This window comes from Cyphomyrmex costatus, unplaced genomic scaffold (genome assembly GCF_001594065.2).
Source record: "Cyphomyrmex costatus isolate MS0001 unplaced genomic scaffold, Ccosl1.0 scaffold116, whole genome shotgun sequence".
NCBI lineage: Eukaryota > Metazoa > Arthropoda > Insecta > Hymenoptera > Formicidae > Cyphomyrmex > Cyphomyrmex costatus.
In genome coordinates this window covers 1,757,273-1,776,672 of record NW_017275130.1, presented here as the reverse complement: position 1 = coordinate 1,776,672, position 19,400 = coordinate 1,757,273, and the positions used below count along the sequence as shown (strand labels likewise).

Genomic DNA, 19,400 nt, shown 5'->3' with positions numbered 1-19,400 from the left:
AAAGTCTTTTTATCTACCGCTATTGCGACTATCGACGCAATGTGTGCTTGAATTCATAGCGACGATAAACACTCCGACGAATGTCCGAACAAAATACGCTTTCTAGGCCGGGCATTAATTAACACAAGACTTCTAATAAATAGATGTAATACCTTAGAATAAACCGGTAAGAATTCAGTTCAATCATATGAGACGTCCCAAAATAGCTCTGTAAAATATTTTAAAATATAACAAATTTTGAAAATTTTTAGTCTGGCTTATATAATATTACGAAGCATGTTAGAAAAACAAAAAGATTTTTGTGAAATTGCAATTTAAAGTAAAAGCATAAAATTAATAAGATTTTTTCTGTTTTATTTCAAGTTAATTTTAACAAAAGTTTTATATTTAAAGCTTATTTATTAATAAATTCGAAGTCATTAAAACATTTATTGTACATTTTCGTGACGTGTGAAAAAATTAGTTATAGATTGCTGATCGCGTAACCAATACTATCGTGCCGGTATGATTGTGGGAACAAAGAGTTTACTCCAACTGTTATTAGCTGTAACTTCAACTTATCCTATCATTAAACGCATAGAAAAAATGTAGGTGAACATTGATCGATTGCTCGACCGCTTTAAGTTCGATTAGATCGATACATCGTCGAACAATCCTTTCTTTCTTTCTCTAATTGAATATTTATAAAATTTACACAATTACAGAGAACTGTATATTTTTTATAAACGTATATTCTAATAATTTTTTAAAAGTGAAAAAATCTGCAAATTGCGATCATAACAATATAGATTTATTGTTCTAAATGCAAAAAAAAAACAGCTTTGATTTTACAAATGCAATTAAGTTTCCTAAAAAAACAATCAAATGCACTCTATTTCAATTTACTTAATAGCACGTTAATTATTTTCTTTATGTAATGATAATTTTTGAAAATTTATAAACCTACACTATACATCACAAAAATGTAATCGTATAACTCTCTTAATTAAAATTAACAAAGTATCTCAAAGTCTTACATATATGATGGAGTAAGTCTCAGTCTCTCTCTCTCTCTTTCTCACTCGTTACTTACTATATCAATCAATTATCGCCTGTCATCTTCTTTCATTAAATCTATCCTTTTAATACCTGGAAGCGAGCCGGATTTGGCTCTCAATAAAAGGAAGAGAAAAATTGTCAAATCGGTCTCTAGTCGATTACAAGGAAACACTGCTGCTTCCTTCTGAAGAATCAATCCGCCGTATCTGTAACCCTTAATTATCCGAACTAATTACGACTAAGGTCTCGATCCATTGGAACATCTCACTAGGTCCTTGTAGCGGAGGGTGGGATGAGTCTGGAATCTGGTGGGGACCATTTCTATATAATCGACGGTGAAGGTGCCCGTCTCTTCATATCCTATCAGTGACCACGTTTCTTTAACCGCTGTCTTCCAAGTCTATCCGTATTTTTCCAAGAGACAAGTGAACAAGGTGAGTGCCGAAATCCGGATGTTGTCCGGAAGGATTAAAACGTACGATATAATTCAGTGAATCCAAATTTCGATAATGCAAACACATGAAAATCTTTATAATCATTTATGATAATGAAACACAATATACACATAATACATAAGGTAAAGTATACTTTTCCCTTATTAACAACATTAAAAATTAAAAACCAAGTATAATTTAATTTCTAAAACTTTTAAATTACTGCTTGTAATTACTCTACATCTTTCAGATTTATTAATTTAAATAGCTCATTTTTTAATTTTTTTTAATAATTAGTACATACAATGCAAATTCTTATAAATAAAAATTGTTATTATTTTGTTTTTACAAATGTATCGAAGCAGATTAGAATAACCAGTAAGTTAGTAATCAACAAGTAATTACATGCAATTAATGTAAAAAGACACATACATTTTTAGTGAAAGCAATATAGAGAGAAAGGAAAGTATATGTGTGCAGCTTAATTAATATTTTCCAATGTAATCGGCGCGCAATTTAAAGAACTGAAAAGATGTATTTAAATATAAGAAATATATATTTTATTAGGGATTAAAATCTAACTGCGATTATGTAGGCCTTTTTCTTTAATTGTTTCGTGTATAATTAATATTAATTACTCGTCAATTTCTGAAAATTTACATAACCAAGACAAACTCTCTTACAAATTTTAGAAAAAATATTTTTCGGATTTATTAAAAAATTTATATATATATATATACATATATCTGTCACTATTATTCTGTACTTCCACAATTACTTCAATATAAATTGATAACATTCGACACTTTTCAATATGTTTGTAACTGGAGAAACTTCCAGTTGATATTGGTGCGATTTGATGGATCACGTAACATAGATAATTAATGTATGGCGTCCATGCATAAAAAATGTCTTGTTACTTCGTTAGAGACACTCCCTAAGAGAAACTTCTGCTTGATGGAAAGGAACTGTTTGTGTCGGTGAAATGAAATCGCGTATCTATATGTCAACGCCATTACGTACAAAACTCTCACCGGCTTATCCCAGAGCATCGTAATAAGCTAATAAAATTGTGATATTTGAATATCTAAATTTTAAATTAATATCAAAATAATTTGTTGATCTTCATTAACACATAAAAAAAGAGTAGCCTTCAATTTATACTCATAAATCTCTTTCGTGTTACATATTAAATATTTCATCTTTTAATTGTGACATAATTATTACTTAGGAGAAATGTATTTGGGATTATATAAGACTATTTTATAATTCTATATTATCCAACGATATATAGTCAATAATCAATTTAATATATTATTATTCGCAATATGCATTAATCAAATCTATTAAAAAACATTTATTGTTTTCATTACAATAAAAATTAAAAATTTATTCTGAATTATAAAATTAGATAATCATCTTGCATACATTATTACTTTTTATCCGTAATAGTGTCTTTTTTATTATTTTGTAATAGATGATGCTGGTGCCGCTAGCAGTAGTGCTTCTCGCAGCGTTCGCCAACGCCGAGCCGGCAATCAATGAAGCTCGACCGCACAGTAACCGACCTGGAAGATTTTTGTCCCTTCCGATACCGCAAAAGTGCGCAAATCGTAAGTACCTTTTAACATCAATACTTAAATTATTACTTACATTGTGCTTACTGCAAAGTGTGATAGGGCATACAAATGAAACATCTAGCCCATTTCTTCCTTCTATTTGTCTCAATTTTACTATTAAGACACCAAGAATTAGTAAACTTATCGCCTGTTATAAACTGAATTTATGCAACCTAATTAATGATTCATCCATTTAATAATTATTATTACACGAAAAAAAAGATTTTACTGCAGTATTTAAAAATTTAGGTATAGATACAGATTTAATCATTAAAATAATTATATGGGTCGCTCAAGCATAATGAGAAATGCAAAAAGTTTTGATATTTTAGCTTGAATATACTACGTAATTATTTTGACAGTTGAACAAAATTACTTTCAAATCTATATTTAATTAAATTTTTTAATATTTCGGAAAACATTTCTTTTCGTGTACGATAAGTATACATTGTCATAATTAACATAATTATTTACGCTCTTATTTCTATATATCGGTAAATGTCAATTGCGCAATTTATTTGACAGGATTTATTAAATTCAACTTGTCACTATTTCCGTTATTAGAGTTCCACAGTATCTTACGACAGTAATCTTGAGATAATAGGTTTGGAGCAAATTATTAAATGGTCTAATTATCCGTGCGAACATTGTCAACTGGTGGAAGAAAAACTCCGCGATTTTGTAACACATGATGCACCTCGTTCACGAAACCACTCGAGCCTGCCTCGATTAGATCACCCGCACGTAAAGTGCCCGTAAAATAAGAAACGCAGCGGACTTTCATCGTCCTGCTTGCTCGCAGAAGGGGCAATCGTGCGTCTCGGGTGCACGGCACTGTCGTGCCGACTCTCAAAGGAATCGAGGTTACAATGCTGATACACGTTAAGAAGGGGAGGGGGAAGAGGTTCCTCGCGCAATTTCACGAGCTACGAGTTTACTTTTAAAAGTAGACGAGCCTCTCTCGACTCTTGTGCAAGCACGCGCCCTGGGTACTCACTTTTGATCGCTGTGAGTAGGTGGTACCGGCTTGCGTCCACTTGTTCCACCACCAACAGGATCCCGATAATACTGCATCGCACGAACTTTCTTGGAGATTCTTTATCTTGTCTGATGTACACTTTCTCTACGCCACTCGATCAAAAAGCCAACCATGATTAAACGACACACTTATTACAAAAACATCAACTTAATTTCAAAAACTCTGTCAAAGTGAATATTTGCCTTATAATATATAATATATTTGTTTATAATGTATTTCTTCATAAAACATAATAAAAGAATTCATAATATATACAAAAAGACGACATTAATAATAAAGTAATATATAAAATAATTAACATTATGTGTGTAGAAAAAAGAGGAAAAAGATATGGATAATATATCTTTGTATAAATAATATTGTGTCACTTTAATATCTTTAATGTAGTATTATAAGTACCTACTACACATTTCTGCTACTGAATGATTGCGAGAATCGTTTGCTTTCTACTCGTTTAAGTAGCAATCTCTTTGACTAATGGTATCCTGATCCAGTCTTGCGGCCTATGTCTCACAAAATAATCGTTTGTAACGCAATACTAGTGTTAAGTATCACTGTATTAGCATTGCCTTCGGTCAGACAATTTCCGCAAGGATGTCTCAACATTGTTATACGCGTCGGATTAATTCAGTAGATGCACATTAATGACGTCATAGCAAGGACATGATCGATGGTTATTCAAATGGTAATATGCTCGTCTATCTCTCGCGAGTTATTAATGCATCGGTCTAAATGTTAGCTCATTGAAATAATACTGATTTCACAACCGATTAACGTAAATCTTATTTGTCATTTTTTATATTTCTTCTAGATCATAAAATTAGCTATCGATAGATACACATGAAGAGAACAATTTTTGTAAAATCTCTAAAAATTTAGATACATGATCATTTTGCTGAACTACAAAATAAAAAATATATAGAAAACTTAAACATGAGCTATAAAATATTTTAGCATTCCATATAAAAAGATATCTTTAAATTTAATAAATGTAATCATTGGAATAGTCCAATCAAATTGATTCTTTAAAGTAAAAATATAATTGATTGCACATTCAAGCTTTTGGGGATTAAACAAAATAATTTTTATTTAAGATTAAATTGTATCAATGAAATAAACTTAAATACGAGTTTCGGGTTGAAATAAATTTTTCTCTCTCTAGCAATCAGTTTGATTGCAATCAGCATATATAATTATTTTGATAGTCCAATAAAATTATTTTCAGATTTATAGTTAGATTTTTTGATACTCCAGCCAAATTGTTCTTCCCGTGTAGAAAGAAAGCAATGGTAAAAAAATCATGTTGGCGACCTTGATTGACTAGCAACGATTAGTAATTTGTCGTATCTTTCTGTATTGTGTAACTATACGTGTAACACGGATAAGGAGAAAGAAAGTTTACCTGATCAGCGCCGAGTGACGTCAATGCGAGCGAAGATTACCGAGAGAAAACGGATGTTTACACTGTCAACGCGCTAAAGATTTTCTCGCAGCCGAAGAGAACGAAATTAGCAGAGTATGCAGGAATGTAGAGCAACGCGTTCGCGAGTCAAAGTGCGACGGGGACCAGGGAGAGATACGGAATTTCCAAATGGTCGCATTTCCACGGTATTTAATAACGTGAGAGGCATGAGTAGGCCGTGGGAGTGAATCGGCTTTGCCGCAATGGTGCAACGTAATGATGTTCGGATACGACCACAATCACCTAACAACCTAATGATTGCATGCTCGCTCTCCTGGAATGCCCGATCGCAGGCAGGATGGCAGGATGGAGTTTACCGGCCAAGTCAATAGTAATCAGATGTAGCGTGATCCTCGTGCTCGCGTCGAGAGGAGTATATAATAAGCGTGTCAATGCAGATGCACGCGCGTCGAAGAATGTGCAGAAACATAATGGAGAACCAGCCCCCTAGTCGTGCCGCGCAGCGAAAAAAGAATACTTAAGTACACGCTTAAGTTACATGCGCGAGTATTGTGGTGTGTATGAATTTTAAAAGGATGTTTCTAAAGATTTTACGAGAAGTGAACTCTCGAATTTTATGCTGTGTCAAAATAGTTACGCACGAGAAACTGCATAAATTGTTTGTATATGCAGTAATGCAGAAAGATTCACCATATATGAATAATAGTTTATTTGTATTCGCGTCATTGCATCTCATATATTCATCGATGTCGGATATAGATCTTGTGTCAAAATCTTTTTGTCAGATCTGCCCATCCAATTAAGATAAAGGATTAACGAAACGATAGTGATTAATTTTTATAAACTTAAAAGAATGAAACTAATAAAGTTAATAACACAATAGAAAATGTAATGTGTGCGTGTATGTCTTAGACTCTTAAAGCAAGCGGTAATGACACGCTTGTTGAGTAACATGTGAACAAGTATCGGCCGTGGATATTATATAATACCCATCGGCCTATTAAGCCGGTGTCCGATGGTGCTATTACGGTGAAGATACGCGATTAAGCGTCCGCATGCTTTACCACATTACTCTCGCGCATATTGTAATTACAGTGGAGGCTGTTAGTTGCGGTAATTTTATACAATTTTCGAATTTTCCTGTCGAGTCTGGCGCGAAGTGAAAATCTTGTGTGTCAAATCGATACGTGTGGTCTCGTAGGGCATTGCAATATATTGCTAAGTACAAAGAAAAATGTAAAGATAGCTTGCAAGCTATACTTATTCTATGATCACTTGTTAACAAGAACACGCGATAGTGCACGGATGATCTTTGGCTGGTAATAGTAATTTGCACTTAATATATTGCAGGGATAGTTTTCTTGTTTTACACGTTGAACGTAGCCTTTAAACCTTTAAAGCATTAATACATAATCAGGAGACGCGATAATGTCTTCGGCCATGTTCAAAAAATATAACATATAATTATCAAGTAATAATTAAATAAATAGTATGTAATTATATCACAAATTAAATAATTTAATTAACATTTATATATGATTAGATCATTCGTGTCCTCCGCATTTCTTTAAAATATTCGGAGCACCTGGCTAAATAATGGTCTTTATTCTTTCCTTTTTTACAAATGATCTTTTTAAAGAAGTTAAAACGTAAGAATCATTTAATAATTTTTGTAAACTTGAAAAAGTATTAAAAATTAAATTAGTAAATATTTATCGTATGTAGTAAGGGTTAATTTTAAATGAAATTCCGCATACAGCTTGCATAAGATGCTACTGTCCGTTTTATATAGCAACATCTTCATCTTACAAGTATGAATCCTTATACGACCTCACGTTGAACTCGAAAGCGTGATAAGAACATCCGATAATTTCGCAAGCTCGGAGAGAAAAAAAATTGAGGCAGACAATCGCATAAGGTTAATCGACGTATTATACCGCCGTTAATAACAATTGCGTAATCATTGACGCCGAATAAAAGACAGTTGCTAACAAATCGCCGTTAAATCGCCTTATGACAGTGCGGCTGACCGATCAGCTGTTGCAATCTTACTCGTCGTGAGATTGACTGACTGACAACTCTACAAAAGGCCGGCGCTACATCGCCACGAAAATGTCAGGAACTGCTTACGAAATCGGACAACAACGCTCTTCGGAGATTATCCCTTCGTATGTCGCTTACACGTGTAACAGCCAAGCATGATTCGTTCGTAAAACTTTTCATAACACGACATGCCTGTATCGGACATTGTAGTAATTTTTGAGTGACAACCGAAATCTTTATAGAGCAAAGAAATATGTTCGTTTTTGATCAATTTTATCTGCATACTTTGAAACTTTACTTAGAATACATAATTCGATAAAAAAAAAAAAAATAGATATGAATTGATTTATATCTTTGTTTTTAATTGAGTTTCCAAACATTAAAAAATAATATCAAATTTGAATTATAAATATATTTTATAAAATATGTAACTTTCGACACATACCAAAGTAAGCATTTCTAATTGTCCTTGTTGGAAAATATTACTGGATAATAATCGTTAGTTTCTTTTCGTGAGTACCAACATTCACGATAAATTGAGAGAGAAGAGCATGGGGAAAACCGTTATCCCCATGCAAGACAAGCCGTGCCAGGACCCATTGACCCGTCGCGTCGTGTGCAAAGAGAAAAAGTTTCACCTTCGCTTGGCAGCTCGTGCGGAGAGCCACGAGTTTCCTTTTCCTTCGCCTCCACGCTCGAATGTTGTTTATTCACGACTTGCCGTCGACCCACTGATCTCGTTCGCGAACGAGAAACTGACTCCCGACAAATTCACTCGTGGAGCAGCGTCCATTAGGGAATTCCAATTAAGGAACGATATCATCGTTACTATAATTGAGTATTTGTTTTATTACATATATTACGAACTATAAGAAACAATATAATTAATTATGATCAATACTAACTGACGTAATAAAATCTAGACACAAACCGTACACGTAAGACTTTTGCGCTACATGTCCTAGTCACATATATTAATTGTACTTTAATTCAGTATTAACGAATATATTAAATTATATACAAAAAGAACGTTTTGCTGAAGTATTAAAAAATTTAGTTATACTGTATATAAATCTAAAAATTTTGTTGAACTATTAAAATAATTATGTAAGATGTTTAAACTGATTGCTAAAATATCAAGACATGCTTAAGTGCTCTATATAAATATTTTGATGGTCAACAAATTTTTCAGATTTGCATCTAACTAATTTGTATCTAATAAATTTTTAAATTCAAGCTTTTTAGACTTTAATAAAACCGTTCTTTCCGCGTATCGGATTATTCATTAATTAACCTCATATTCAATATGTATATACATATTTCACACTATATTTTGTAACGAACAGAAACAATCCTCAGATTATATATTAATTAAAATTTTGTTGCTATTACGTATATATCTCACACTGTTTGTATTTTACTATTTTTATACAAAAATAATAACGAAAATTGCTTTTCTCTGAAAAGAAATGCGCTTTCGAACGTTTATCTATTTTTATCACGACGTAATGTGTCTTGACTATGGTGCATGTCATTTCCAAGAGTCTGCGAAACACGCGACTCATGGATTTTACACACGGAGAACGACACGATTAATATCTTCTTACGTGACAATTAGCAGAGATCAACTGCGATTGTAGCAACATCCGCATTTTACAAGCGAAGCTTGCTCATTAATGTACGTTTATTACGTCGCTTATTAAGCGACGCACTCGCGTCTAGAGCATTTCCATTATAAAAAATAACGTCAATTAAACATACTTTTCTCCGAAGAGCCGATTTGTTCTATAGTAGATTAAATCGTTCGGTAGCAATGTCGGAAGTAAATTGTGCTGTCGAAATACATCGGAGGCGCACTGTCGCGTTACTGAATCAGCTTTCTCTTTGTCCCAAATGGACCCAGTATGTAATCAAGGAAAGTATATTTTATCGTAGAAAATAACCGTTTGCTCTTATAGTCTTAAAATACTATACAAGATCGCTATTTTTGGATGATAAGTGTGACTTCAGAAAAGTCACTTGTTTCGATATCATGATCGATAGTTCTTAACTGAAGTCTTTCAAAGAAGTTGCAGACACTTTGTCGAAATATTATCTTAAGTAAATATGGAATTTTAATTGTCATCTATGCATAAAAAGTAGCAATATTACATGTAGCAACAATCCTAAACGTTTATAGGTTTTGCTCTTTAATGTGTTTTTCTTTTAAACTGAAAATTTGCTAGAATATTAAAAAATCTTTATAATATATATAGTTTATGTATAAGAAAAGTTTAAATAATAATTAACGTTACTATATAAAAACAATTACAACTTTATATTGATTCTAAACATTTAATATTTCTATTAATGTCATTCAAGGAACACATCTCAAATCAGTGAAAAATAAAAAAACTTTATTTTGACGTCATAAAAGTAACAATGATGATTCTTGGTTACAAAATTTGACTGTTTATTGACATTAAGATTCAAAATAAAAATTTTGACCTTTTGTTGATTTTTATGTGACACTTTAAATATCAGTTAATGCATATACATATATATATTGTTTGATCATCAAATACGTTAGAGTCTGCGCTATAATTCTCGCGCGGTGAACAATAGCACGATTAAAGCGATTATCATTACGAGTTCCTTGACACAAACGCGTGAGACACACCAGGAGCATAAATGTATAATCGATGCTGATATAACGAACGTAAATTGCGATGGCTCGACAAGAGGTGAACGTTTTTTTCGTTCGATGCACGCGAATGCCGTTGCATGTAAGCAAAGAAAAAGAAATCCACCACATTTAATGATGATATAATCACGCATAGTCATTCTCTGTATTCTTTTAATAATACGCATCTAATCTTGTACGTATTAACATTCATACATGACATTCATATTTTTATAAATCTGAAATTTCTATGACTATATACGAAGAAAAAGCATATTACGATCTGTATACTATCATGTTGTTATATATATTATGTATTATAATATGTAAGTGTGTAGTTTATATATTACATTGATATACGGAAAAAACGAAATTTGCTGGAATATCTAAAAATTCAGCTAGATCTGAAAGTAATTTTATTTAGCTAAAAAAATAATTATCTAGAATACAATTTCTTTTTTGTAGCATTGCTTACCACATTTGAGTTTTCTACGTAATTATTTTGATGATCTAATAAAATTATTTTCAGATCTGTATCTAAATTTTTAGATATTTCAACAAAATCATTCTTTCCGTGTAACAATGAACAGGTATTAAGCAATCATATTACTGCAACATACGAGTATATCACAAGATTCACAACGTAGATTATCGATCTAGACGAGAATAGCTGTGATGACGGCACATGGTTTTATAATATTTACATGTCGATTTCCGTTCGATGCATAATCAAGGCGCATAGTGTCAGTTCCACACGTGATTGGCTCGTCTATTTAACACATTGAAATCGCCTCACGTGACTCCGATCAATGGAAGCGTAAATTACTTTCTAGGTACGGCTGTAATACCACGGTAAACACTTACTTACGTAGTGTTTTTCGTTTTATTTATAAATATCCTACTTTGGGGCTAGTCGAATATTACTTTAATGAGATAGTCTTTGAAAATCAAGCATCTATCCATTAATCAGAAGTAACGCGACGTGTCGTTATATTTTACGATTATTTAATAGAGCTCTTAATATTCACGAGACGGCAGACATCACTTTTTCGTCATCAATTTTCCTGAGAAACTATCATCGACATCGATATCTGTTCATATTTCAGTATCGGCTAAAATTCATTATCGGTATAGATTTATCTATTATCAGACGATTTATCTATTATCAGATGCGGAAATAAAAATTATACAGCATCACTGGTATTATGATCGCGTAAAAATGAAAGATCTAATTTAAATGAACAAATCAATAATTTGTATATAAAACAAGATAAAGAAGTTAATACAAATTTACACATTTTAAAAGAGAATAAAAATATGAGAAATACATCATGCTTAAAAAACCAAAGTTTAATTCAATTACTTATCTATTTATTTCATCGAAATTATAAATTCAAGAATTTTAAAACATTTCATGTATATGTGTGTGAATTATTATTAGAATTAAAAATATTAATAAGGAAATATTCGTATTAAATAAACTTATTTTATTTAATACAAAATTATTATTTTGAAAGTTCATTTAAGAATTTCTTATTTTATAACATGTTTAACTTATGATTTTAAGAAACTATTATTATTTTTAAGCAACATTCAAACATCATAATAAAATGCTATAGAGAAATCGTTTATAATCAGAGCGCTTGTGTTACGAAATATTCGATTTGATTCAAGTCCCATGTATCAAACGCCGCGAGCGGGAGAATGACGCGACTGGGATATAAAATCCTTATCTTCCATAGATGCGAAGTCTTCGTTAAATTTATACTGACAACGGGAATCACGACTTTGTCCTATGTCGTAAATCCTGACAGACAGTCTTTCTTCTTCCTCGATACACGCAATACAATTGCCTTTCCACGGCGGAATCTCGAATTGAACGCTTGGGTGGCTAGCACGATTCATTCGCAAAGAAACTTTGTTCAAAGATATTCCAATTAAAGTTTAAAGTATTGCTTTTTCCGATAAAAGTATCAATTGCGTCATACTTATTGTTTTTTGTTTGTTATTTTATCAGAAATTACAACAATAAAATGTGATTATTAGAAATCTTACTATTACGAAAGTTTTTTTAAATTATTATTGTATACAACTAGGTATATGAAACAAAAGAAGCAAGATATCTAAATTATTATTTTTTTCAGTAAAAAATGTAATAATCACTTATTTCTTTTTACTTGATATTTTATCAAACATTAATGGCTTAAAATCTAATTATTAGAAATCAATACTCATTTTGCAAAAGAGTTCAAATTATTACCGTGCAGCTACATAAAACTATAATTGCTTTTCGAAAGAGATAAAATATCCTGAGTTCTTCTGTGGACTGTTATAAATAGACCGAGATTGCAATAAGAATGACCAAAAACGACAATAGGAATGACCGTTTGTTAAATTATAACGGTACAAAACAGGTACAAAAAATAGCGGTTGCTTGTAAAATTGCCATCAACGTTATCGACCTTTGACATTAGCGTGTTGAATATCTTGCGAATACCAGGCGAAATCATCAATTGACTGAAAACATACGTGGGCAAGGACACGCGAGCAGTAAAATGTAAAGGGTGCCGATGCTTGAAGATACAATCGACTCAATCGTTTTATTCAAATTTGATGGCTATCTCTTACATAATACACATATAACGTCGTGTAATAAATTTCAATTAACACAGCGCCGCGGCCGTAGCAGACAAGTTGCCAAAAAAGAAGATATCATATAAATCCAGTCATTTCAATCAGCATTAAATATTTGCATATATATTTGTTGTTTCTCTGAATGAAAAAAGAAGAAATGTTGTTTCATATTATAATGTGTATCCAAGAATATTTTGAAATATTCTTCAAATATTCAATGTTGACAATTATAGTGACTTATCTAATTTTGCGCAAATAATTATTTCTTTATACTGTATATATGTATATAATATATTTATATATAATATATTAATTTTTATTATAATATACTCTGACAAAATATAATATATTATAATATATTATAATTTCAAAATTTTTTGAGTACCTATCTTATCGTTCATTAGAACGTCTTTATTAACGAAGTGGGCTACACATTGAACATTTTAAATCTTTTTAAATTTTTGAAATATCTCTCTCTCTCTCTTGAACCTTTTCTCGAAAACACATTTGAAGAGATGTCTGAAGTGTGTCTCTCAGACATTTAAAACTGGACATGAAATCGCACGACATCGGCGTTGTCGTAATAAACGACGAAATGTTACGAATGTCACGACGAATGGAGAAGTCGCTCGAAAAGTCGGCTCGAAAAAGAGGATGAAGAAGATGAAGAAAAAGCGCGGCGAGGGGATAGTACACGCAACGGAATATAAAACGTTATGTCACAGCGCGAAGGAGAGAAAAAGAAAGAAAGAGAGATGCTCCTTGTAACGCAGCCCGATAATACATGTGCACGTATACGTTTCGTAATGCGGCGCTCATAATGAGACACACGTCGTAAATCGTCGACGGGGAGAGGCATACCTGCATAAATACCGGGAAAAAGTGTAAGACTGTTGACATTTAAAGCGGATGATAATGACGCGCTGCCGCTGTGCTGCTGTCGATTACAGATTCCCTGCCCGCGGAATAAAACAACGCGCTATTTAGCGGTCCCGACGCTGGACGAAACATGTGCTTGGTAACGTTTGGTGGAAAACGCCAAGAACTCTAAGAAAATTGCGAAATGAACGAGAGAAATAACGGACCGCGTCAATGCGACAGCAACGAAGGCAAATACTATGCATAAAATCGTGGAAAATCTTTCAAAGTTAGTAAGCATTTTTTTTGTAACTCAGAGAAATATTTTGTCTGCCAGTTTTCTGAATTTATGGGAAAATATTGTGTAAATTGTGTTTTTTATTACTTTATAAATTGCTTTCTTTAGTATACGTCACATATATATTTTGGAAGCAACATTGATGGAGAAATATATTTTCGTTTGTTGTTTTGACATCCTTTCTTGACATTTACGTATCTATAGTCTGTTTCTAAAAAAAATTTAAACATCTAAGTTTTGTTTTTTAAATTCACATAAAGAAACAATTGTTGAAGTATCTAAAAATTTGGCTAGATACAGATCTGAAAATAATTTTGCCAAAACAATTATGTATTATAGAATGTTCAAACGGATTGCCAAAACGTTAAAACTTTTTGTTGCAATGTCATCAACACTTAAGAGTTCCACATAAATTTTTAATAATCTCACAAAATTATTTTCAGATCTATATGTAGCTAAATTTTTAAATATAATACTTTAGCAACTTCGTTCTTCTCTGTATGTACAAAATATAATTTACACTAAATATGTTCTACTAATAAATGTATAGACTAAAAATACGAAATGCAAGAAAAAATTATTTGATATGCTATTATACGCGCTCGATGAGGTTAATTATTTAAGGATCATTGATAGTTGATGAGAAACTCTGAAAAGGACATTTTTCTGTAAGAATCTTTCGATTTTTCAAGTAGATAGAACAAATCTTATTGCGGCCAAGTGGAGTCGATCGACTTTGGCCAGACACATTCGATCGCGGAAAGTATAGATCTGCGGATTACTCTATCGCAACAGCTGTTTGACCCATGAACTATTAACTACCGATTAAATCGAGAATCTGTTAACAGGAAAGAAAGGCGCAATTGCGAGATCTGATATAATCGTTGATTTACCATTCTTTCTGTAAAGCCTCGAATGACATCTCCATAAATAATACGCTGATAATAGGGAAGCTAATACTCTTCACATTTATAGACACGATACAACGCTACTTCAGATTCTTATCCACTCTTGAATCTCACCTTCTGTTGGAAACAGAAATAATGTACATAACATACAGTAAAACGATTTTGCTGATATATCTAAGTGATATAACTAAAAATAATTTAATTAAACTGACAAAATAACTATGTATAAATAGTTCAAGCATGACGTAAAAAAATTTGATAACTAGCAACATTAGCTCAAACGTTCTACATAATTATTTTGATAGCTTAACAAAATCATTTGGATCTGTACTTTTAAAAAATTTTTAGAGTAAATGTCATTTGGAAGAGTGAAAATTGAAAACCGAACCACCCTTTTTCAAAACTGGCTGAATTTTTATTCTTTAGAGTGATATTTCAGAGAATTTAGAGAGTGTCTGATTAAATTTTTAGATACTTTAGCAAAACCATTCTTTCTGTGTACACTTTAATTATTAATAAGTAATTTAAGAAAATTATAGAGTGTTTTACAGAAATAGAAATAAAACGATTTAATATAATAAAACACTTTACAGGGCCGAAGCAGTTTAACTTCCGAGGACACAACTATTTCTACAGCGGGCATGTACCGGCCCATGCTAATCAGAAGGTGGATTGGTTAGACGCTAGAAATGTTTGCAGGGAATACTGCATGGATCTCATTTCGATGGAAACTCAAGAAGAAAACAATATGATCTTTAGGCTCATTCAGCAGAGTAAGTATAACTTATCTTGCAACGATCAAACTCTCATGAAACATGCCGACGTATATATACACGCGCGTCGCTCCTTTGTGAATCATTCTTACTGTTCCACATTGCAAATTAGAGATCAATGCATGATCGAAGGACAAAGTAACAGCGGCTTCGTTTTGTTTGTGAACAAAGGAAAGCGCGGCATGAGGTCGTATTTGCAGTTAAAGGAATTTTAGTAAGCAGCTTTGTTGAAAGAAAAAATGTTTTATTATTATCAAATATTTTATTATTATTATCAAATTGACGATCGATTAAATTTATTATTTTAGTTTGTGATTACATTGCAAGTTTGACAGTAATCGACGCATAGTTTATTTAATATAACTGGAAGATGCATACATTTCAAATTTACATAAAAAATATTCTTATAATTAGCCAACAATATCTAGTCTTGACGTGTACGCTTTATTATTTATTTAATTTGAAAAATATTTTATTCACGATGAGAAATTCTTAAGTTTGCAATCTGTATGTATTGCTTCATAATCAGTTAAATCTATCATTATAATGGGGAGACTAATTTACGTATTAAATGATGTACATGCATTGATTTCTAGAAACTGCATAATTATTATAATTTGACCTATAAATATCTAATAGAATATCATTTTCTTCTAATTACACCTCTCGATCGATAACAAACACGCTTGGATCTAGTTCTTATTTCACCTATCATTTATTAACGCATTGCAACTTGTCAAACACGAGTAGGGGAGTACGAATTCTTGAATTCACTCGAGAAGGGTAAATCCACTGGTCCTTTTGATAGAATAGCCTTAGAAAGTTTTCACACGGCGTACAGCCGTGGTGACGATAGTAGCGAGTCGTAAATATCGACAACGACACAGCGATTTACCACGGCAACTTTCCATGCGAGATAATCATTCGGCAGTATTTCGAAATAAGCAGCCCGACGTGGAACATCATCGCGTCTTCGATTCGGATGATTAACGACGATGCTTCCCCTTTATCCTTTCCTTCTTTTCATTACGACCTTTTGGCTGCAACGCGATGCGTTTAAGCGCATTCGAGAACCGAAAGTGCAATTAATCGAAGGGTTTTACACGACTTAGCTTTTACTTTTATTAGTACGAAGCTTCTTCCTCGTTTTCCTTTAAAATGTTTTGTTGAACTTGAATGATGCAAGTTGTAATTGTTATATCCGACCGTTAAAGAAAATTTTTTTATAAATTAAACTATCATATGATATTTAACTTATTTTTCATCTTTTTCTATATAAAGACGCATAAAGGTTCATCTAATGACGTAGATAACTTATTACTTTAACAATTGAGACAGAAATAATTAATCGAAAAATAAATAATTCATCAATAATTTAGAAAATTTAAAAACCGCAATATCAATCATATGGATTAGAAATTGAATAACTAGTAACCAAGAATTAATATAAATTGCCGGAACATTTGTCGGATTTCACTGTCGCCTCTAACCGCAATTATCATAATTGTGATGATACCTGCTCATCATGAACGATATTCATCACGATGGAGAATCGTGGGAGGCTAGTCGGTGAGTGTAACGACAGTTTTCAAGGTAATGCGGGGGTCTTGAAGTGGGTTGAGGCTAGAGACTCTCATCTTTTTATATAACAGCATCACGCGGTGCATGAATCTTTTTACAGTCCGGCGAAAGTAAGATGGTACCGAGTTGATTTCGCTTAAGAATACTACGTGACCAGCCTTCTCGTTTAATTATACGCTTGGTAGACCTTTTACACCCGCAGTATATTGATTTACAGTTTGGGGTGATTTCTCTATAATCATGCTTTGATTTAATAAGAAATTATAAATCACAGAGTATCTGTTATATCTAAAAAATTCTTACCAGTAGTATTTTTAGTAATAAAAGTTATTACGAGAGTGTGTTCGAATATTATGTTTAATAATATAATAGCTGTGTAATAATATAGCTATTTACTGAATAGTTCAAAGCTAACTTTGATTAAACAAACTTTATTGAATTATATGTGTAGGCAAAATAAATAAAATTTCTAATTTAATGATTACCAAATCTACATCGAATGTTTGCAGTCTATTTCTGACAAGTAATCAGTTTCACGTAAAATCTATTTTTCCCCTTAGATGATATTCCTTACATCTGGACGTCTGGACGTCTCTGCGACTTCAAGGGCTGCGAGAACCGACGCGACCTCGAACCCAAGTCTTTGTTCGGTTGGTTCTGGTCGGCAAATCGCGAGAAGATGGCACCCACCAATCAAGTGCCAAACGGTTGGGGTTTCAATCCATGGTCGCAGACTGGCCACAAGAAAGTGAGGCAGCCGGATAATGCCGAGTATGACATCAACGGTACCAACGAATCCTGCTTGTCCGTCCTAAACAACGTTTACAACGATGGCATTGCCTGGCACGACGTCGCGTGTTACCATGAGAAACCGTTCGTCTGCGAGGACTCTGAGGAGTTGCTCAACTACGTGGCCAGCACCAACCGCGGGATTCGCCTTTAAAGCGATCGCGGTCAGCCGACACCTACGTGGTGATCACGCGATCGTCCATCAGCGTCATATCAGCACTCACTTTTCTTCTGTACTTCCCGTCGCGAAACCGACGAGACACGTGCCAAATATAGGGACGCGGACGATTCTTCTCGGATAATCATAGAGAATTCTTTATATGTGTTAGACCATAACAAAAAAACATTTCATGATGTTTCTGTAAACAACGTCTAAAATTTAAGAATGAGATATCTTATTATAATTATATTTTACAGTAAAATACAATTTTAGTTTTTGACTAATTGTAAGTGTTACTCGAAACAAAAGCTCATTAGAATTTTGTAATCTATTCTTATGGGTTTTCTTTTATTAAAATTTATACATCTCACTGCCAATTTTTGTATGATTTATATTGAATTTCCATGACCATGTAAAGCTCTTGTATCCTTAGTTTTTTCTCATCGTTTTATATATATATGTATATATATATATAAACTATATAAAATAAGAAAAAACCGATTTATAGAGGATATCAACGATAAATTTAATTTACTGTTCTAATAATTATAATGAAATTTTTAGAAACACGACGTAAAAGTCTCTCCAACAAAACGAAAGTGTAGAATCAATAAATTATGATCAATTAATGACAAGTTTTTATTGTGTACAGCGACTAGTTGAACTTACCTATATTTATATATATTCGATGCTGTGACTTTAACATAACGTGATATATTTGCATAAAAATGTATCTATTTACTGCGATTGTACTTATAAAAGTTTAAAATATGAAAATGTATTGCTAGATTATTAAGTGAACAAACGTGTCTCGTCGCTACGCCTTTTCTGCACTCATCGTATCGAAGAAATTCAATAATTTTATACTTTGTTTAATTTGTATTATTGAAGAGAGTAATTAATTGTGTACGTGTATTTATTGATATAAATTTGGCTGGCAGTCTCTGTACATTTATGAATAAACGTTAATCTTACATAAATCATGTATTATTTAGTTATTATAGTATTAAAAATTCTTTATACTACGTCCAATCTGCATATACAAGATGGAGACAAACATATAATCAGAGAGAACGTGATTTTTTATACAAAAATAAATCAAAAGTGTAAAATAAACTTTTTTGTGCGAGGTTTTTCGGAG

General features: G+C 32.4%; 1 protein-coding gene across 2 annotated transcripts; it reads left to right on the top strand.

Moving 5' to 3' along the window:
* Nucleotides 1-1,408: 1,408 nt before the first annotated feature.
* slf (C-type lectin domain-containing protein slf) lies at nucleotides 1,409-18,658 on the top strand. 2 transcript variants are annotated; one of them, XM_018544837.1, is made up of 4 exons: nucleotides 1,409-1,472; nucleotides 2,950-3,085; nucleotides 15,550-15,729; nucleotides 17,871-18,658. In XM_018544837.1, exons 2-4 carry the CDS (start codon nucleotides 2,950-2,952, stop codon nucleotides 18,251-18,253), a joined length of 699 nt encoding a protein of 232 aa, XP_018400339.1. In that variant the 5' UTR covers nucleotides 1,409-1,472; the 3' UTR covers nucleotides 18,254-18,658. The 2 variants fall into 2 exon arrangements, with proteins under 2 accessions (XP_018400339.1, XP_018400347.1); XM_018544845.1 differs by lacking the exons at nucleotides 1,409-1,472; nucleotides 2,950-3,085 and adding an exon at nucleotides 13,816-14,039.
* The last annotated feature ends 742 nt before the right edge of the window (nucleotides 18,659-19,400 follow it).

Coding starts and splice junctions, on each gene's coding strand:
- slf (XM_018544837.1), top strand. CDS start 2,950: ATGATGCTGGTGCCGCTAGCAGTAGTGCTTCTCGCAGCGTTCGCCAAC. Junction 3,086..15,549: donor ACCGCAAAAGTGCGCAAATC/GTAAGTACCTTT, acceptor AACACTTTACAG/GGCCGAAGCAGTTTAACTTC. Junction 15,730..17,870: donor CTTTAGGCTCATTCAGCAGA/GTAAGTATAACT, acceptor TTTTCCCCTTAG/ATGATATTCCTTACATCTGG.